The 23590-nt window shown below is 28.4% G+C and overlaps 1 protein-coding gene across 1 annotated transcript in view; it reads left to right on the top strand.

Annotated features, from left to right (window-relative positions):
* LOC113367096 overlaps nucleotides 1–12633 on the top strand; it is a 33805-nt gene extending 21172 nt beyond the window's left edge. Inside the window, exons 11-18 of the mRNA XM_026608724.1 lie at nucleotides 152–301; nucleotides 2052–2189; nucleotides 2768–2798; nucleotides 3082–3128; nucleotides 3241–3375; nucleotides 8092–8220; nucleotides 12011–12193; nucleotides 12472–12633. Coding sequence (XP_026464509.1) covers nucleotides 152–301; nucleotides 2052–2189; nucleotides 2768–2798; nucleotides 3082–3128; nucleotides 3241–3375; nucleotides 8092–8220; nucleotides 12011–12193; nucleotides 12472–12633 — 975 coding nt within the window. The remainder of the gene's footprint in view (nucleotides 1–151; nucleotides 302–2051; nucleotides 2190–2767; nucleotides 2799–3081; nucleotides 3129–3240; nucleotides 3376–8091; nucleotides 8221–12010; nucleotides 12194–12471) is intronic.
* Nucleotides 12634–23590: the final 10957 nt, after the last annotated feature.

Genomic DNA, 23590 nt, shown 5'->3' with positions numbered 1-23590 from the left:
CAAATAGGCATTATTAGAATGATTTTACAATATTTTTATTTTGAATTTCGAATATTATTAACTAAACATCTCTTATTTAATCTTATTCAGTTGCTTCATCTGAATTATTTTATCAAGTTGCAACATTTAAAATATTTTACCACAATTTCAGTTGCACAGCTACTTGCAGCGGTTGTCAATCTCGCTGGCGTACGCTGCTCCACCGCGGGTCGAAGAAAATGCACCGTGTTTGTCCGAACAACTTCTGCAAAGAGCTGAACATCTGGTCCGTGTTGAAGCTGAAAAGCATTGTTGCGATAAGGTAATTTTGATATATTGATAATTATTTTATATAACAGTTCTATATAATCTAGAAAATTTTGCTTATAAATACGACTATATGAGGGAGGAGATAGTAATAAATAACTAATAATAATTATTTGAAATTATGGTAATTTAGTATATGACGTAGTGAAAATGCCAATAAAAGCTTACCCAAGTTCAATATTTTCAATAGACATGCGATGAAAATTTGTGCCTCAATAAAAATTTTGGGTTTTCATTATTTTTTTCTTACGCACTTTGGTGCAAAAACTTGCAATATTTCAAGTCTTTTGCGGTATTTAGCGAGATAATTGCCATAAGAAAAGTATGTTAATATGTTACAAAGTCTACGCATCGTTTTAAAGAGGCGTATTCTGCAAAAATCGTATTAAGCATGATTCTCTAAACTGAATTCTTTAGTATTTTCAATACTCTTCCAAAATTATTCTGCTTTTGTACTTCGTTCATATGAAAGTTAATCCTATTGTTACGAGTGTCGCCTATAGTCTATATCTACATGGCTCCCTGTGTGTACGAATGTCGCCTTTACACGATATCCGCAATTTATTTATTTTATATAATATAGATATACGCATTATTGTCATTTCATATGTAATAAATATTCAACCGGAAATGATTGCATTTGATTAAAAATTTTATTGAAATTGTTATCAAATTTTCAACATTGGAGGAGGTGCTTGTTTTCAGATTTTTGATGTTTAAAAAATTTTGATATCATTCACTAGCATCGTTTGAATAAATCTAAATACTTCTTGTTTGTTATCAAAACATTATTGTAAAATACTATTTATGTGTATTTATTTTAATTATTCCAAATAATAAATGATTTTATACCATCTGAATAGTTTTAAAATGACGAAATATAAGACTTTGACTACAGAAAAAATGAAAATATTTATAGTGGCGGTATATAAAAATATTTGTATACATTTTTACAATTTACAAACAACAATAATTTTGAAACAGCTACATAATTGTGTATAACCTACGTTACTATTATATTATGGCTTTTGGAATTTGTTTATAGGATGCTAAATTTTATTTGCGACTTCGTTTAACTATTTAAATTTTCATTTATATAAATAAAATATTAATGTTACTTAGATTCTATGTTGTGACTTACCCTGCAATGCGCCGCGCCTCAGGAGAGAACGCTCGTGTCATGATATACCTTTGAAGGAGGTAATGTAACGTCTCGGAATGCATTCATAATTTATTTGCACTGTGCACACTTTTATATACACACATATATTTATACATATATGTATATATATATATATATATACATATATATTCAGAAGCTGTATTTTTGCTTCAACTGTAAAGCAAAAATTCCATCAAAATCACACAATTAATCTTACTAACAAGGACAACCTAAGGTTTCCTCTTCTAGGACTTTAATTGAACTTTGCAAAATGATAAAATGAATAGTTAAAATGAAACCCTTGAAATATTATAGGACTATAAAAGTGGTTGCATAATAAAAAATAATTTATTTGTAAGAAAAATGTTTTGTTTATGCTAAGGAAATTTATTTGTAGCTTGACAGCATTTTGCTTAAATTGATTGCATAGTATTGCATATAAATAATAAAATATTCTTAAATAACGAAATCAGAAATATTTTAGAAGTTTATCTTTTCATAAAGAGTTTAATACCATGTTGTTTATCTATTCATTTACAAATATTATACATATTCATTTTATAAAAATTCTTTTATTTTGCAGACGACAGTAGTTAATAATTTGCAGAAACGAATAAGAATATTGAAGGATCAACTGCAAAGAAAAGAGCTACATGTAGATCTTCTGAAGAAAAAGCTTCAACTACAAGAGGAAAATCATCGTAGCAGATGTTTATTACAAGTAAGCAAAAATTAAGAATTGAATATGAATATAAGACGTAAAAATGTGACAGTCTTTATTTTTTATTTTTATTATCTCTTAATTTATTATATTATATATTTTTCAAATGTTTGATAAAATATTTCTTTGAATCTTGTAGACAAAATCTTATACTCTCCTGTCAAAGTGATTGCAAACATTAGGAGTAAAAAATGATATAAATCTGCCAAAGATTACTTTAGTTTATTCTGAAAAGTTCGAATTTAATACTTAATTATTTTAAGGCATATATAAAATTATATTATAAGTAAAATAAATTACGCCTAAATTTTTGTATTAAGTTTAAATTTCATTTAATGGGATTAATGAACAGCATTTTACTTACTAATAATAATGTTACTAACGCGTGATAATTATTATTGATAATATAGTTGACAACACCATAATTAGAAACTAAATATTGAGATCCACATAACTAATAAATTTTTGCCATAATAATATTTATGTTATAACAGTTTGAAGTATTTTAGTATAGTCGCTTTTCTATACTCTGCACAATTTACCTTTTTTCATTTGTTAAATATATGTTCATATCACAGTCAGACACATTGTCTGGTGTAAGAGATTACAGTATGTATATGTAAATATTTTAACAAGTAATAATTTTAATAGTTGATTTCTTAACCCATATTTTAATCGCTAACTTGTTAATTTTTAAATTTATTTTTGAATTTATTATTCTTCTGGTAGAATTTACTTTTCCGCAATCTCGCTTTCCAATTTCTTTGTATTTAGTGTTTAATCAGTTTAATAGTCCTGATATGCTGATTTGTTTCAATTTTAATACATGTTTTGATTTTATTATTTTTAATTTTGTGTATTATAATTCACTATTTTATTTTTATTATTTTAGTGGCACGTTGTTTTGGTTTATTTGTTCTTCTGTTGGGTGAGATAAAGGTAATTATATACTAAAGTTTTCATAGCTTTGTACACAGTTTGTTGTAGTATATATATAACAAGCATAATAATTCTTGAAATATGATAATTATACCTTTTATGCTAATTACAGAATGAACGAGATGAAGCAATTGCTCGTGCAAAACGTAGTGCTAGAAATGCAGAAAAAGCTGCGGCACAATTAGCTGATGCCAACAATCAAATCCGATGTCTCAATCAGCAGCTGAGTGAAGCAGCAGATATGAAGGTAATTGACGGATTTTTTTTGTTCATTTTTATTGTAAAATTAGTTTTCTTGACAATTATAGATATTTCCTAATACCTTTCTTATAATGGTAATCTGACAAAGCTATTGTCAGGTGAGAAGGATTAATGATTCGTTGACACAAAATTATTAAGATGTCAAAGAGTAAAAAATAGTCGGAACTTACGAAGGCAACAATAGTACTGATGATCCGTGAGATTTTTTTGCACAGTGTTATACTAAATTATTGATATAAAGAACATTAAAGTCAATACCGGAAGATAAGTCATGGAACGCGTACGTTTTTTTAATAAGAATAGGAACAAATGACTGTGGAAAATCAAGTGTTAAAAAAACAAACCAGGCTTACAGAAATTTATTACATTTTCCTATCAGAAAAGAAGAGTTTCGTTTGTTTACGCTATTTTGATTTAAAATGCTAAATACAGATTTTGCAAAACTTTTCGGGCAGGGGCAGGCAAGACAAGTCCGCGGATGTATTTTTTCCTAAAACTAAGAAGAAGAAAATATTATTTCAACGATTAATAGAAACATATATAATTTGTTGATTACAAAAGGATGTGCATTTGTTCTGCAATGATAATGTTGCGATTCCTAAGAAAAGTAATTTTGAACGATATTTTAAAACCGAATTTTGATAGTGTTAAAAAAGATACTTTTTTTCTCTGAATAAGAAGACAAAACACTAACTAAAACTGACCAGCTAAGTTTACTGCAACATCATAACAAAATACTGTACTTGCTAGCTAAGAACAAAAGACAGATGGAGAATTAGTAAAAGGAATAATATTTTTAGCTATAGACACGTTGTTATCATCAGCACGAACTATTGCTAGAAGAATTGAGACCCTATAATTTATGGTCAACATTTTTTATCAAGAATGGTCAGATGATTTATATTCAAAGTGTTTTAAAAAAAAGTAATATGTTCCCAAATCATCGTTCTGAATTGTTTAGGGTTATTGAAATTATAGATATGCTGATTCATTCTTTTACAATTTGTGTTATATTAGCAATTTTTACCAATATAGCAACAAACACCATCATTGCAATTAATTAACTTCCCGTAGAATCGCAAAAAAATCGAAAATGAAAATTTTTATATATCTTTACGTTTCAAAACCTTCTGAACATTTTGACAGATCTTAGAAAAAATGGATGTATGTGTGTGGGTGTGCGTGTATGTGTGTGTGTTCGGATACAAATTTTCGTCGACGATTTCGGGAACACGGATGAAGCAATTTGAATAATTAAAAAAACATTCGATTCGTATAGATAAGGAGACGTGCTGATTAGTTTTTGTCAAAGGCAGGTCTAGCCGTTCCGAAGATATGGGGCAAAAAAGGCCAAAAACGGTAACTCAGTTTTTAAGAGAACGGAGCGTCCGATTTGTATAATTCAAAAAACATTTTACTTGTATTAACAAGATGAAGATTTGATCAAATTTTCATGAAGATAGGTGTAGCGGTTTCGGAGATCTAGTATAAAAATCTAAAAAAAAATAACATTTGGCGGTCAACAATAATCATTAGACATATGCATATCAAGTTATCAGATATTTTATAGAGATTTTAACAATAAGTATAAGTTTTGTTAACATTCCTATGGGTTCCGTACCAGTGTTTATCCGTTAGACGACGACGCGGCGCTTACGCGCTTCGATATTTAGTCTCTATGCATTTAAAGCAGTACGATTGCTTTGAAAAAAGTTCAGAATTTCCAAAATATTTCAAAATAAATTTTTCAACAAAAAGTAAGTTTTTGTCAAAAATTTATAGTTTCTCAAAAATCTATTTTTTCAGAGTAAATTTTTTTCAAAAATGTTAATCTTTTCAAAAAAAAAAAAAATTTTGGTACGGGAAGTTCCAGCAATTTACCTTAAGGCACGATGCCATGCGCCCCACTAGTTACATTTTCCTATCGGAATGTAGAAAAGCAGATTTTTGTCTATTTACGCTATTTTAATTTGAAATGATGAATACAGATTTTGCAAAGCTTTGCGGGCATACAACGCAAATTAGCGAGTGTATTCTTTTCTAAAATAGATAAAATTAAAAGAAAAAGATCAAATTATCTTAAGGATAAATGGGAACATACGAGTATACAACTTGTTGATCACAAGAGGATGTGTATGTTTTTGTTCTGTAATAATAGTATTTAGATTCCCAAGGAAAGTAATATTAAACGATATTTTAAGACCGAATTTTGATAGTGACTATCCAATGAACTCTGAATAAGAAGAAAAAACACTCTTTAAAATCTTAATAATAAACTTAAAAAACTAACCAGCTAAGTTTTTTTATTAAATCACTGCAACATCATAACAAAACATCATACAAAATACTGTACTTGCTAGCTAAGAACAAAAGACAGATGGAGAATTAGTAAAATAAATAATAGTTTTAGCTACAGACACGTTGTTATCATCAGCACGAACTATTTCTCAAAGTATTGAGACCCTATAATTTATGGTCAATATTTTTTTCTAAAAAATGGTTAGATGATTTATATTCAAAGTGTGTTAAAAAAAAGTAATATGTTCCCAGAACATCGTTTTGAATTGTTTAGGGTTATTGAAATTATAGATATATTGATTCATTCTTTTACAATTACATCGTGTTATATTGCCAATTTTTACCAATATAGCAACAAACACCATCATTGCAATTCATTTGTTCATTACTAAGAATCTAAAAAGTAATATCATGATCCTACAGTATCCATCATATTCTAACAACAATATACAGCATTTAAAGATGTTTGTCGTGTCGTAAATGTTAAACCGTGTCATAATCGGTTATAAGAATTATAGAGCCATGTCATATGTTAGTACGCGATCAGAATAATGGCCATTGTTCACGCAATCTTAACGTTTTTAATTTTCTTTATGCGTAACTTCCGAGCATTCTTTGGTGTACTGCATATTCTTGAGACTCTCTTTAAAAATTATATATAAATACTTATAATAGAAATATTGTTTTATTGTGTGATGGCTTAACACTGTATGATATTGTCTGGTCATGAACAGATTTCAAAATCAAATTTCAGTTATATGGTAATAATACAGCTGAGATCAATCAAAGTAATTTAAATTTGTTAAGATACAGTCGACTTTACATTTTACTTCAGATATTGAATCGAATTATACAAAAGAACTAGTGGCGCATGGCATCGTGCCTTAAGGCAAATTGCTTATTTCTGCACAAAAAATATATTTTTTTGAAAAAGGCATTACATTTTTTTGAGAATTTTCAAAATTTTTAACAAATTTGACTTTTTAAAAAATTTGCACTTTTGGAAAAATAAACTTCTTTTTATATAATTATAATTTATACAATTTTTTGATAAAATTTTGATTTTCAAAACAATTGCGCTGCGTAGCTGTTTTAGAGACGAAATATCGAAGCGCGTAAGCGTTGCATCGCAGTCTAATATAATTGCGGAATCCATAGGAATGCAAACAAAATTTGTACTTATTTTTAAAATCTCTATAAAATATCTGATAGTTTGATGTGCATATGTCTAATCATTTTTGACAGCCCATTGCCTTTTTTTACTTTTTTCAATGGTTCTCCAAAACCGCAGACTCTGTCTTCCCAAAAATTCAATCAATTCTTCATTTTGTCAATGCAAATAAAACGTTTTTTTAAAGCAGTCTAATCGGACGCTTAGTTATATTAAAAACTGAGTTATTATTTTTGCCACTTTTATGCCCCGTATCTTCGAAACGGTTGGATTTACCTTTGCAAAAAACTAATCAGCACGTCTTCCTATTAAAAGGAATTGAATGCTTTTTGAATTTTCATTCAAAGCGGTTGATCCGTGTTCGCAAAATTGTCGACGAAAATTTGTATCCGTACACACACACATAAATTTTTCTAACTTATATCAAAATATTCAAAAACCTTTGAAACCAAAAGATATGCAGATTTTCGATTTGAATGAAAGAAAGTGGCAATTAATTTTTAGTGAAGACAAAACTTGACTAATTAATAATTATATATTTATACAATATTATAATTATAAATTATATATTTATACATTATTATTTATGAATGAATTATTATGAACATTATTATTTTATAATAATTTCTGACACAAAAAATTTACAAATTCATAACACTGACGGTAAGATGAATCGGTAGTAAGATACGAAATGTTTGATTTTTATTACATCTCCTCAGGAGGTGTCGAATGATCAACGCAACAGTACTTTTATACTACTTCATGGTAAAATTAAATGTTTTACAACGCAATCTTGCTGAAAGTCACATTTGACTTTATAATTTCAAAATTGCAACAGTAGATACATATGCCAAGACAAGAAAAACATCTAACAATAATAATTTACAATTCCTCTAAAGTTCAAGAACTCGAGTGTCCATAAAGTCCATCGATACCTCATAAAGAAGGTCCAAATAGAAATGACCTTGATACGTTCAATTAAACGTTTTATAAATTTTGTATCATTTCTCTTGTTTTGTATTAGATTTAATCAATAGCATAATTTTTATTACCTCTTTTATTATTTCCTAGTCCTTTAGAATTTGTATATTATGACCATATCTGTTTTAATTGACAATTATATGGTATATCATAATAAAAAATTGATTAGCTTCAGATGACGACTCTCTTAATTTTTAAAGCATTGAAGTTGTATTATGACAATGATTAAGGAATTATTGATGTTTTTTTTAGATATGTCTATTAGAACGTTCACGAAAAGTTGAGGAACTGCAACAACGCCTATCCGAATGCGAAAATCAAAAGATCAAGCAGGCAAGACAGCACAGCGCGACGAAGGAACACAGCAGACAAAATGAACAGGTCTGTATTTTATTTAATTAGATTTTTAATCAACAAATTTATTGTATACACATAAATCTATCATTATAAGTATTTTATGGTTTAAAGAATGAAGATTGATAAAGCAATAAGAAGTGCTCTTAAATTCTCTCACACCTAAGCCTTATTGCTCGATTACTGGCTTTTGTTTGTGCCTTGAAACTGAGAAAGACTTAACTTCAATAAACGTTGAAGCATTAAATTGCTCGATATTGATGTAGTAATTTATATTTATATTTTTGCTCGAAAATTATATTCGCTTTATGTTTCCTTGGTATTTAATGTCATTGTGAGAGGGGCTCAGCTTTGAGGTGCCTGATGTCAAGCAGTTGTGACATCGATTTTTACTTGGATGTATAGAAGCAAAATATTTTCAAATATCCCTCATCCGGCATTGATACTGCAATAAAAAATATTCGCCCATTACAAAATTTGGAATAATAATAATTTATCACTAAGAGTTGGGACAACTGTTCAGGTTGCCATATGTAAAACCGACGTAGTATTAAATCAAATTAGACCAGCGTATATAACGTTTAAGTTCTGATTCCTGTTCAAACCAATAATAATAAAAAGAATGTTATTCTGAGTAATTTGACGAACAAACATTAAGGGAAAAAGTGAGTTTGTTTGTGACAGTATATTTCACTTTTCATTGACATCCTCCCGAGAACGATCATACTGATCGTTAAAAAATACTAAAAACGTAAATGTTAGGTACAAACGACGCTAATTGATATGGTTGAAAAACTATCAAAATTAGCAGTTGAACAATTTCAATTGATATATCACAATTAAAAAAAAGAGTGCGCGTAAGGTTCACACCCGATTGAAGTGAATCTTATTTGCTACTGTACAAGATCATATTTAAGTAAAAATAAAAACAACATATAACAATTTTGAATAATGTTTATTGTAATCTGGTAAAACTCACGATGCACACATTTATTAGTTTCAACTGTTATACACATTTATATATTGATAAAGTATAAATTATTTATTTATAATGGCATTAATAACAATAATGTAATTAAAGTCAAATATGACATGATCGGTTTGTCATTGTAATTAGCATTTAGAAATGAACCTTCATTAGAGAAATGAAGTAATTGCTGATTAATAAATTCTATAATATTCGTTCATACAGTGGATTATGTTAAACAATGCTTAAACAAATATTGTTTTCGGAACTTCACTCATCATGTAATTGTGTTTGAAAAACTTCATGTAATTGGAATTAACATACATTCATTAACTGCTTGTATTTTTTTACTGAAAAAGTAAAAGTTAATGAATGTATGTATGTATGTTATGCCTAAAAATATTTTTCATTTTAATGACTTCAAACATTTATAGAAACTACGAATAATATAGAAATAATTCAGGATTTTTTCATTAAATCAAGATTTGTACTACGATGTAACTTTAAAATGTTTATTTATCTACGCCGATTTCCTTGTTGATATCAGTACGCATACAACGACAGATCTCTGTTCACATACACGACGGCTAATCACAATCGACCCGTATCTAAATAATCTCATCGAAAGCGAATGACGAACAGTTCGGGCGTAACGGACTTCCGTTGCATTTGAACGGAATTACACTCTAGTCGCGCCTAAAGAAGTTGTACTTCAATAATTATTCATAAGAATGACTCAAAACGTATAGCAGGAAGTATGCCGAAATATTTAAATCTTAGCAAAGTGTTTTATGATGTGATATAGCTGACAAAGATTATATAATATTAGATTATTTATGATTCTCTGAAAAATCATTTAACAAAAATACGATCTTTTGTAAAGTTTATTCTGTGAATTTAATATATTTTTATGAACAATTATGTACGCTCAAATAAACTTTTATGATCAATATAACCATTGATGTCTATATAAGTCTCACGACTTCATCACATTTTATTAGTTTTGATCTTTTGTGCTAATTTTTGCAAAAGGTTCAATGCCGTTCATGTTATGGTTGGCGTACGAATAAACTATTCATTATATGAATTATTATATTTTTACATTACATTATATGAACATTATGTGAATATAAACAGAATAGTATTATAGCAAAGTATTTCATCAATAATATAATGAAGTAAACTTTATTTTGAGAAAGGCAAGAAGTCGTTAAAATGTGGCGGCAATATAAAATGTAGATATTACGTTTCTTGATAGATATTTGGAGCAAACAAATTTTCTCATATTTCAATCATGGGAAGAAATAAATAATACGAATAACTTGATATCAAGAAATAGTCTATAATATAATCTATTTGCTCTTATTGATATAGATCGAATATATATCGCTGGAACGTCCCAGTAGATGTACATCTAATACTGAAAATCCATCAAATACATAATAAACAGCGTTAAAGATCCAGCACAAGAGCTCAAAACTGATCCGTTCTAAAACAAAAACCTATTTTTTAAAAAATAATTAAAATAATGCTATTATAATTGATCTCTTTATAGGTTCAATATTCAAATAAAATACATTTCAATAACTTTTTAATTCATAACATCTGTGTTAAATTGTTATATTCCAAAGATATAGTAATATTTATTAAAATTTAAAGTATCAAAAGATTTATTATCAACTCTTTTCTATGTACTTCATGGAGTAATATCTTGGTTACTTTGAGAAATTTGTAATCAGTATTGGCATGTTTACTGTTTGACCATTCAGTTCGAATGGACCGAAAGTATGTTGTTAAGAGATAAATTAAAAGTGTGTAAGAAGTTCGTGATCCACCAAGATGCTGCCGAACTCTATTAAAACACTTGCACTTTATTTATATTGTCGAAGGACCAGATATATTTAGTTAGTGGCTATATCAGACTGATTGAAAATAATAAAAAATAAAAGATGATAAATAAATGTTTAATTGTTGTATACTTGAATGTAACGATTTATAGACCTATAGATGATATGTTTATTAGATGAGATTTAGATATTACTCCTTTGAGTGTTGATTTAAGACTTGTTGCTTAGTTGAGTATTGATTTAAGACTGGTGTTTTGAGTAAGGCGTTAACAAATATTGTTATATTTTAATCTTGCATAAAACGTTTATTTTTGTGATATTGTAAATTTTTGCACTATTCTATATGCAATTTGAGTAAACAAAAAATGTACAAAACTCTATGGTTTGGAATTTAATATGTGCTACTTTTGCTTCGGAAATATGCAAATACTATCAAGAAGCAAGAGCTTTCAAAAAATTAAATAATGAAAAAGTTAATAGTATTTAAAGAATTAGAAGGAATGGCTGAAACTAATCTCAAGAGTCAAATTGGTTCATGCAAGGCTAAACATATTAATAAAATAAAATACTCATTAATTAATATTTATTAATGATTAAATTTATTATATTTAATTTTTTAATAGTTTTAAAATACTCAAAATCAGTTAAAAACTATTACAGTAATTTTGAAGGAAAAATTGTGTTATAATTTATTAGTTACGCAAAACATTTGATCAACGATTTCTAAATAATTTTTAAGAAAATTTTTGAATGAACTAAATGTAATGAGCTTTTAAAGATAATATAACAAAACTATGCTTCACATAAAAATATACACAGGTATGAATTTGCGATAACTTAGTGAGTCGTGGGAATGTTATCGAAATTCGAATTTCTGCATACCGTTCTTTATTATAAAGGAAACAGATATGACTGTCTGACAAGCAGTTTTGATTCTGCAGATATGAAACCATAACCATACTTTGAATAATAAATTTGAAATATGCACCATATTTTGTTTCAGTGTCTTCGTGAAGAAGCTCAACGGCTAAGGGCTTCACTCTCAGATAATTCGCATGCCCTTAGTCTTCTGCAATCCTTCCGCGGATCAGTTGCCCGTTTGCTCGCAATACCCAGCTCTCATACAGATTCCGAAATTATATGCCGTCTGCAGAAGATGGTCACTGCCAAAGATGTCCATCATCATGTAAGTTACAAATATCCTAAATTAAGGTACAATAATAAAATTTCAACGAATCTTAAGTGAGTATATATTACGTTTGAACATTATTTAGAACACAGATTCTACAGAATTATTTACTTGACTGTTGAATGTCAAAGAATTGTAAGAACCAAAGTTCAATGTCGAAAGAATATCTAAGTAAATTTTTAAAGTTTTTAATAACACGGACAGATTTGTAAGTTACTGGACTATTGAAATGTGTGAATTGCTGTTTTGACAAATCGATGTTTCACATTTCTTAGATGGCTCACAGGAGATTAGATGATACTCCACTGCCTCCACGCGCCTGTCTACGTCCCCTGAGTCCTCCACATAGCCCATTGGGAAGAACAACCCGTTCACCAGAAAGAACATTTCGATTCGACGATCACTGCTATGAATACGATGACTTCAAGGACTGCTAAAATATATAGTAGATATTCAAGTCAGTGCCTTTCAAAAGATACAATTAGACAACAGTAATTAGAGTTAAATTATGGATGATAATGGAGGAGGTTTGTTGCATAATTATGTTTTTTTTCAAAACTTTTGTGTTAAAGGGTAACCCTACTGTAACATCATAAACAACGTGTTTAACCCTTTCCACTCGGATGCAGCTGCTCCGGCGGCAAAATTCATATAAATCTCGGAATTTGCGTGTGTAAAGGGTTAAAGCCACCTTTTGGTGAAAAAAAAAGATGATGAAATGATAATATTCGTCAAAGTTACATAAGTTAAACTATAAGTTAAAATTATTATAAAAAATATATAAACTTGACAGCTTCGCAGAAAAACACGTGAAATTTGAAGCGCTCTCTAGAATTCAGTGTATTTTCCTGCTGAAAATTTGGACGTAAAAAGAAAACACTTAGTGTACATGATTATAAATAGAGAAATAGGCCGTGGTTTTTGAAAATATTGATTTTTGTGTATGATTTGGCGAGTACCTTAATTGGATCGTTAAATGCTCAACAAAGATAATCATCAAATCAGTATATCAATTATCCCCTACGCATTTTTTTTAAATCTTGTTTTAAATGCAGTGTAATACACTCGGATAAAAAGAATGAAAATTTGGAAGTATACTGCGTTCCTTTTTAAAAAATAGTGTTAAAAAAACGCATTTAAAGTTGTCCGAAGTGCTGAGGAAAGAGCGCGAAATTATAAAAAAAATCTTTGAGATAAAATCAAATATTTTGTTCCACATTCTAAAAGGTTCAAAATATTGTTTGAGTCTGAAAAAAGCGATTATCTAAAAAAATGTACAGTGTTGTTATCCCTCAATACGCCAATTTTGTATTCGTATTTTCATTTTATTGCTGGATAATACTGATGTATTTATACTGATGATACATTCTTTCTATTTCAATGTGCAATTATATATTGACAATTTCAAAATCCAATCCAAAGTTTAAAATAGACCTTTTGAATCCTTTATGGAATACTATTAACGTAAACGATCGTAGTGTTCTTGGGGTTTTATTTTATTACTTAAAATATATGATTATTTTTTTCTCATTGCAACAAAAACGCATACTAATAGTGTCTAAATTTTGCTTTTAGCAAAAGTTTTATTTACGTAAAATATAAAATAATTCTGATGCTTTGAAATATTTAGTTTTGCCTTTTTATTTCTTTGGCCTTATTATCTGATTTTACTTCAATTTATTTCAATTTCAATTAAAAAAAATTCTATTGGTGTTTATTAAGTAAAAAGTTATTTTACAAAACAAAGAAAATCCAATATTTCCAATAGTTAAACGCCTTTAAGTATAAATTAATATTGATAAAAATAAACATACATTTAAGGTAGTTGATTTTTATATATCATATATCTATAGAGGTTAATATCAAAGACATCTGCATAATAATCATTTTTATCAAATTTATAATTTATTTTAATTAACCTTAAATTTATTAAAATACATATAATAAAGGTATAATTTTAAATAAATTAGATTAGAATTAAAATTAAGTGACATTAATTTATTGTTTCAAATTAAGTTGATCACCACAGCTGTTCACTATCTATAATATAGATATAGATTCTATATGGAATTTGTAAATTAATATTTGGACTAAAGTTTCGGAGTTTATCATAAATGTTATTTGTTTTATCAAAATATGCTAAAATTGTTTCCACTTTTATATGGCTTATATATTAAATATCCAATGAATCTTATAAGTACATATTTAAATAATGATAGCAATCGCTGAATGAAAAAAATGAACTGTATTGTAGATTTTGTGCGATATTGATATTATGATTATCTGATATTATAGAATTCTTCCTCAATGTCACCGAATGTACGCAATTATTACAAGTTTGATAGAATAATATTTCAAAGAAAGTTTTATAAAATATGAAATTTTTCAGTAAAATAAGTTTGTAGACTTTGCGTACAACTAAGGTGACCAAATTTTTTTGCATGAAATCTGGGACGAATTAGAATGTGTTTGATATCGGTGGGGGGGGGGGGTGTTGGTAAGCTAAAAACTATAAATGCACATTTTAAATTTTCTAGTGTAAATATATTTTAAAATATATTCGCAATCAAAACATTTTTGAAAATCCGGGACAATCCGGGACAAAACACCTAAAACCGGGACAAACATTGCTTTTAGAAAAAGCCGGGAAGCAAGGCGGAAAATCGGGACGTATGGTCACCTTAGTACAACATGTTTTTTTTTAAATAGTTAATAACATTAATTAATTACCTAATAACATTAATTTTTCCAATTCGTTTAATTATTAAAACGACTAAACAAGAATGTATGGATGTTACTACTTATATATATATTATTCAATAAAAGATTGCAAATTATATGAACTAGTTAAACATCATTTTTAAATCTTTGGAATATGTGAAACCTAACCTAATACTTAGTTTAAATCAATAATTTTTGAATACCTACTTTAAATGAATTATTGCAAAGTATACAATTAGGTCCTAGATTTTTATTATAAATAACTAAAATATCATTAAGTTAGAACGTTCAATATAAAATTTCGAAACAAATTTGAAAAAATAATTTGAGTTTCCATTTAAATGCAAATGACGGAATGATTATTAAAATAAATTTGCAATTTCTACCTATACTTATTATTAATTAATTGTATTTGACCATTAAAAAAAACATTTTGCAGGCTTCAAGAAGAAACTATAACTTCAGGAAGGAAGTATAAAATTTTTCCATATTATTCTAAGTGCTTTTAGATCAAAATTTCTAGCAAGCTCTAGAGGAGACTATTTTGGCTGTATAGGCTTTGATGATAGTTCCTGGATCAAATAATTGTTTTTAGGATTCCGTCGATACAAGACATTTTCCTGGCGATGTTTTATATTGGCAAGGAGACCATATGAACAATTTGATCATACTTTAAGTGAAATTGCTCTGATGAAATATTTGTAAGTGAAACAAAATACAGAAAAATGTTTGTGTAAAATACAAAAATCATCAAACATCTGAATCTGCACCAAGAAACTTACATATTTCAAGGTAAGTAATTCAATCTTATAATTTGATGTTATCGCATATCAATTTCATATTATTTTTCAATATAAATATGATTGAATATTTTGTTCTTAATATAAGATTTGCTTGATATTTTATCATACTTTTGTATGTCGTTTTTTATACCAGCATTTAACGTGTCTGTTAATATGGGTATACATCTGATCAATGATTATTATAGCAATTATTATACTTCGATATATTCGATACCTATTGACAGGGAGATTTGCTCATTTGTTTCTGGCAAAGGTAGGTACAGCCATTACGGAGATACGAAGCATAGGGTGCAGAGTTTTTTAGAGAACGGTATATATGATGTGAATGATCCAAAAAACTTTCAATTTGTAATGGTTGGGAGAAGAGGTGTTTAGGTTTTGGCAAAGGAAGGTCCAGTCGTTTCGAAGATACAGAGCTAAATATGCAACAAATTTGAGTTTTTGAGAGAACGAAGCATCCGATTTAAATGATTCAAAAAACTTTCTGCTTGTGTTGACAAAACAATTGCTTTTGGAAAAAATAATTCAGATTTTAATTTTAATTCGGGCTAAAGCTCTTAAGCTCACTTATATACTTTAAATAAATAATTTTAACTCTGTAATTCAGTTTACATATTTATCTCTTACATTTTAATTACAATCTGTCACACTTAGAACATTCAGGAATTGTTTTGACTTTATTATATGGATTTATGGATGCAACCAGTAGTTGTCCGATCCAATTATCACTAATTAACTATACTCGAAGTATTTGTTGACATTAATTCAGTTTATATGATTCTTATAAATATTAGACTATGTTACATTATTTATAATGATCTATTTGAAAACATTTGATATTCCTCGAACATTTCGTTACGGTACAGGAAGTTCCAGAAATTTGCCTTAAGATAGTATGCCATACACCACCAGTTGCTCTTGTTTGAAAAAATGAACAATGATGCAACATATTTCATATTTAACAATAATAATAATAATCAATAAGTCTAAAGTTTTGTGTCTGTTCAAAGATTATTATTTTACTAATGATTTTTTTTTTTCAATTATAAAAAAACTGCTTTCATGATATAAATACATAAAATAATATGGAGTTTCTTGCTAGTAAATTTTAAACGTATACATTTCTAATCATAGTAAAAATAATTACGAAAATAATTTATAATCATAATCAATAATAATAACACATACTTAAAATTCTAAAGGGGTGTTTAAACACAATCATAATTGATATATCTAAAAATTGTATCTCATTTTTTATGTTGGTAATTTGTACTTCTACCCATCATAATTTATAGATCCAATAATACCCTCAGTAAGATTTGAATTATTTAACTTATTGGAACTTATTTTTTTGGAAAATAATTATATAAAATTTCTCAATATCTGGATTTACGCAGATCCATAAAGTAGTAAAGTATTGTAATAGAATGTTTAATGATCGGATTCCTCGCTTGGCCTGTAACAAATTGTTAATGAAATAATCTTGCTTGAATACCAATACGTCATCTATTGTAACATTTTTGTGTAAAGCATAAAAGGTCACAAATAGTTTGACACACAGGAACCTATATTTGAGCAAATACATTTGAAATATTGGACAACTTGTTTTGACAACAACAGTGTTACTAACTTCAATTAGTAGTTGAACAACAGATCAATTCAGAAGTGGATTTGTTAGTTGAACAGTTATGTCCTATGGGTGTTGTTTATATTATTGTCATAGTGGTGTGACGTAATTGTAGTAATATGAATAGAATAACTACACTAACTTCGAGGTAAGAGGATACATGTAAGTTTTTTTCATTTTAATATTACGATATTATGCTTAAAAAATTCTTGTTGTCACCCTATGCAAATAATCAATGCAATAACTACCATGTTATTTACGAGAAATGGGAGTCTTTATAAATAAATATCCGGTTTAATGTAAACGGAATACGATTAAAATCTAACGCCTGCATTTAAGATGTTGATACAGGATGAATCTCAAAAAAATAAATGAGAAAGACGAACGCGAAAATTCCAATCATATGACCATTATTATATATCGTCCTTAAGACCGTAGTTAACGAAGTTCCGTCCGAAGTGTTGACCGTCTGCTTAAGAATTCCTCGGGTTCCTCGAGCCCAAAGAACAGGTTCTCCGGTTCGTGAATCGAAGTTTGCATGGCAGTGATTGGCCAGAGCTGCATTAGAGCGTTTAATTGTAATAAATTTATATATTTTATTGCGTCTTTTACAAAAGTGTGAACGTATATAACTACAGATGTAATGGCAAGCAGCACTAATTGAATATGACTTTGTCATAAAAGTGCTGGATACGAATGATTACTCATTTAATTATTTTTCGTGAGCATGCGACATCTAATAATTTTTCCGATTATTTCTTTTTCATGATTTTTGTTGATTTTTTGGAGCGATCTGTATCTGAATCTAGTAATTTTTTTACTGGAACAATTTCTATAACTTTTATTAAATCATTGAAGCTAATTCAATTTAAATTTATTTTATAATATTATATTATTATTTAGTTTTATTATTTTTTGTGGTTATAATTTTTATTTTTAATAACTTTCCGTAGGGTAGTTATAGTAATGGGCCGAAAATCGAAAATACAAATTTTTGCATATCTTCACGTTTTGAATGTTTCTGAACATTTTCGCACACTTCAAAAAAAAAATGTTGGGTGTGTGTCCGCAATTTTTCGTTCACGTTTTCGCGTGCACGTATCAACCGATTTGTATGGTTGAAAAACATTCGACTCCTATTGATAGGGAGATATGGTGATTAGTTTTTGACGAAGACAAAATAGACAAATAGAAATAGAGTTTTTGAGAGAACGGCGGATTTGAATGATCCAAAAAACATTTAATTTGTATTGATTGGGAGACGTGATGATGATTAGATTTTGGCAAAGGCAGGCCCAGCCATTTCGAAGATATGAGGTGTAAATGTATAAAAAATGGCAGTTTTTGAGAATACTAAGCATCCGATTTGAATGCTTCAAAAACTTTCTGCTTGTTTTGACAAAATTAATTGCTATTGGACAAAAAAATTATTTCAAAATTTTTTTTTCATTTTTTAAAATTTTTTAAAAAATTTTTTTTGTATATCAAAAATAGTTCAGATTTTAATTTTAATTCTGCCTAAAGTTCTAAAGTTCACACATATACATTAATTAAATAATTTTAACTTTTTAATTCAGTTTATTTTAAGCTTATAAATATTAGACAATGTAATAGTATTTTTAATAATCTATTTTAAAACAATTATTATTCCTCGAACATTTCGTTACGGTACGGGAAGTTCTAGCAATTTGCTTTAAGGCACGATGCCTTCCTCAACTAGTTTCTACTTGTTTTATCAAATATCTCACCATAACAGCTTATAGAATATAATCGCTTTTAGTGAAAATTTATTTTTTTAACAACATAGTTTTATTGAGATAATATTTGAATGTTATAAAAAAAAATATTTTGTTGACTTTTTACAAATTGTCTGATCGAGTTTCCATACAGAATTGGTCCCACACTGGTATTTAAATGATTTTGATGCCATTTTATAGGTATTTTCGAGAAAATCCGATATACCAAATATAAAATCCGTAGCTCATCATTTGGCCGAGATATCATTGAAAATATGTGAAAGTGGCCCCTTTTTTCAAAGTGGTTTTTTGACGAAACTATAAAAGATATCGACAAACATATAATGCAATTCTATTCACATCGGTGTGGACTATATTATTATTAACAAATATTGTTAATTATTTGTTAATCTATGAAAAAGTGAAAACTATTTTTTGTTCCAAATCTTCGGGTGGTGTGGTTGTTTGGACTAATGTTTAATTACCATCATTAGAAAAGATATTAATTTTTCTTACGCTATTTAAAATTTAGTTGTAGTCCATGCGGTAGAACAAATTCAAAAGTTGGAAAAACCTGATCAAGTACACGTAGACTACTACATACACTCATTAGCATCAGCGTATTTTCGAAAAAAAAGTAGAGATATATGTTTTTGTATTTATATTTGATACAAATTATGGCAAGTATTTAAGACAAATGAGCCAGCCGTGTTCTTGTAGTAAGATTAAACATCTTGACCATTAGGTGTCACTTTTAGAGGATATTTACATGCAGATTACTTCTAGGAGTAGATATGAAGTATAATTAGTACGCGGTTCACATCATCACGTGTCATTGTTTCAATTATATTATCATGTTTGTATTACTGTTATTATTTTATTAACTTCCCGTAGGGTAAGTTATTGTAATGGGCCGAAAATCGGAATTGAAAATTTTTACATTTCTCGACGTTTTGAAGGTTTCTGAACGTTTTGGCATACCTCAGAAAAAATGGATGTGTGTGTGTGTGTGTATGTATGTATGGATACAAATTTCCAGTCACGTTTTAGGGCGCATAGATCAACCGATTTGAATGGTTCAAAAAACATTCGATTCCTATTGATAGGGAAAAGAGCTGATTAGTTTTTGGCAAAGGCAGGTCCAGCCGTTTCGGAGATACGGAGCAAAGAGTGCAGAAAATAGAAATCGAATTTTTGAGAGAACGGAGTATCCGATTTGAATGATCTAAAAAACATTCAATTAGTAATGATTGGGAGAAGCGTTTATTAGTTTTTGGCAAAGGCAGGCCCAGCCATTTCGAAGATACAGAGCTAAATATGTAAAAAATGGCAGTTTTTGAGAGAACTAAGCGTCCGATTTAAATGATTCAAAGAACTTTCTGCTTGTCTTAACAAAATAATTGATTTTGGAAAAAAAATTTTGTTCCAATTTTTTTTTTTTTTGTATATCGAAAATATTTCAGATTTTATTTTTAATTCTAACTATAGTTCTAATATACGAGTACTTTACAAATAATTTCAACGCTGCAATTCAGTTTATATAATTCTTATAAATATTAGACAATGTTACAATATTTATAATAATCTATTTGAAAACATTCAAAATTTCTCGAACATTTTGTTACGGTATGGGAAGTTTCAGCAATTTGCCTTAAGGCACGATGCCATAATTGCCTCAAGACAGAATTCCACTTACAGCTAGTTTTATTTTAACTCTGTTTCATTTTATATTCAATTCTAACAATTTTGTAAATAAGACATTAAAGTCTTGATTATCAAAAATAAATTATAACAACAACAATTATTATATCAAATATGTTGTCAAGTACAAATTTTCTTTTAAAGCAGCGTAAAGATCGTGGAAATTGCAGATTCGTCCCTTACGCCATATAGATTCCGTGTACGCGAGATATGCATGTAAATATCCTCGACGGTCTCCGATTCGACCGACCAGGCGGTAACTCTGCGCTAATATTGTATTAGGCAGCAGACCATGAACTATTTCATGTGAACAAAGAAATACACATTCTGATTGAAATTCATTTCTGATTTAAGAAAAACTGAGCAATATTTGCTATCAGTATATTGGCGAGTGAGATCCAACTTACGCTTAAATTGATTTTGATTCCGAATAAAACTAACGTCTTAGTATAAAATGTATAAGTTGTCGGTATTTGAAAGTAAGAAAATACTTTGCCAATAAGAATTGCAATTAATTATATATTAACTCTTACCACTCGGCACTGATTTAAAAAAAAAATTATCAACTCGGTGCCGCATTCTAACGAAAACGCAACTGCTGTAAACTTGATATTATTGTGTATGTTATGCAATTGTTTTGATATGAATTGGCACACATTGGAGAACGTACATTTGCATTAATACTTAAATTTATTTTTTGCAGTATTTAAAGTTTGAAGCAATTTCCAAAAGGTATAGGGGTTTGATTCCCTTGTCGTACATAGCGTTGTGAGAGTTTTTCATTTGACACTGACTTTTTATGAAAATTTTTCTTTGCGAATTTCTTTGTAATTATACCATATTTAGAAAAAAGATTGCGACAAAAACTCAAAAAGGTAAAACATACTATGAAAATAACTATTAGTCAATTTTAAACTCACAGGCCGCATTTAATTTTTTAAATTTCATTGCAGGCCGCAATTATTAACGATTTACAAAGCTTGATACTTGGCAGTAGAAAAATATTCAAAGGGCCGCATGAAGCATGAAACATTAAGAAATAACATGTTTTAATAGGGAGCGCAAATAATGTCTGTTTTATGGTAGCCCCTTATAAATTATAGTAATAATCTTTGAAGTTAAATTAAAATCAGTTGCTGAAATCATACATTTATTAATTAAGTTTAAAATAACAAAATAAGAAAAGCGCTTTATTGTTTATTAAAGACTTGTTTATAAATAAGTCTTGAATGCGAATGATGAATTTGATGTTGTAATATTAAGTTAACAACATATCTTAAAACATCACTTCTGTTTCGTGGACCTAAAAACTTTCTTTCATTGAAAATTTAGAATTTTTTTCCAATGTGTTATAAACCCTTGGGAATCGATTTCTGCCTCACACAGCCTGATGCCAAGCAGCAGTGATATTGGTTTATACTTGAAAATATAGATGACAATTTCTTGCCAAGTTAAAGAACCCTGTTCCGGCATTGCTGAATCAATTAAAAATTTCATCAGTATTACAGAAGTTGTACTAATAAATTCATCACATAGACATAATTTAAGGGGTTGACTTTTAAGAAATCATCACAATAGCTTTATACTCTTTAAGTTCTGATTACTCTTAAAAATACATTTTAATAAATGATTTTATTCTGCACAATTTAGCACAATAACATGTAGCATATAATTACTATTCTGATTGATGTCACATAACAAGTTACTAAAAAGTATGTAAAATATTATATGTTAAACCAGTGGTTTCCAACCGTTTAGTATCGAGCCTCCCCGTTCTTATGAAAAAAATGGTTAAGCTTTTCCTGTTCTTATAAAACAATGTAGCGCATCTCTTGATCTTTTTTAAACAATTTATTTTTATAAATACTCAACTGATATTATAAATAATTACAATATTTATAAGACTACAAATCAATACGCACTATTATGTAAAAAAATAGATAAAAGATGATTATTTATTTGCTTATATTTTATCATTTTTAAATTTTTGGTTTATTTTCGCAAATAGTATTTTGGTAAGCCTCTCTTGCATTGCATTGCAACCACCTGGAGAGGGCTCTCCCTAAAGGTTTGAATCCACTGTGTTAAACTGTTAAGCAGTTATTTTATATAAATTTTTATGCTAAAAGAAATATCAGTATATCAACTGAAAAACTTTTTCTCAGTGGAATTTGTTCTAATCGTATTGGATTTATTTCTTGAATATCGGTTCAATCCTCATGATCCTCATGATCTCACGTAGGTATCACCTAATTGATGGATGATATATTTTCATCTAACTACTATGCAAGTGTACTATACAAATAGTATTATGAACCGACCTTGGTCACAAGATATTTCTTATAAAAAGTTAGAGATTAAACGTATTAAATAACAATTTCTTTCAAATGATTTATGTGCCTTTCGTACTAGTGTATTCTATTTACTTTGGAATTTTACCAGCCACCGATTTCTCTCTGCAAGCAAAATATTTAAGATAAAAGACGAGATGCAATAAAAGATAATAGTGAACGGGCGTGACGATGTTTAGCACATTAACTTCAAGACAATTTATGCAAAAATATAATTTAGTTGAATACGCAGACACGTATAATCAACATTGGCTGGAATATTTAAAGAATTACATATGTGTTCATATCTCTTGTCGCAAAACAAGCACTTTCGAAATATTTATAATAAACATAACGACATGAAGATAAAATTTTCTTGGACGACGTGTTTTACAACTTGATTTGCAATATGACTTACATAGAAGTGCATCGTGTTTAAATAACTTTGTTGTCAACGATAATGTTGAAAAATAACT

This window comes from Ctenocephalides felis, unplaced genomic scaffold (assembly GCF_003426905.1).
Source record: "Ctenocephalides felis isolate EL2017-DRISC unplaced genomic scaffold, ASM342690v1 CF-g0.4_SCAFFOLD_01170, whole genome shotgun sequence".
NCBI classification, from domain to species: domain Eukaryota; kingdom Metazoa; phylum Arthropoda; class Insecta; order Siphonaptera; family Pulicidae; genus Ctenocephalides; species Ctenocephalides felis.
Note: the sequence above shows the minus strand (reverse complement) of the source record. Positions and strands in the feature narration are given on the sequence as shown.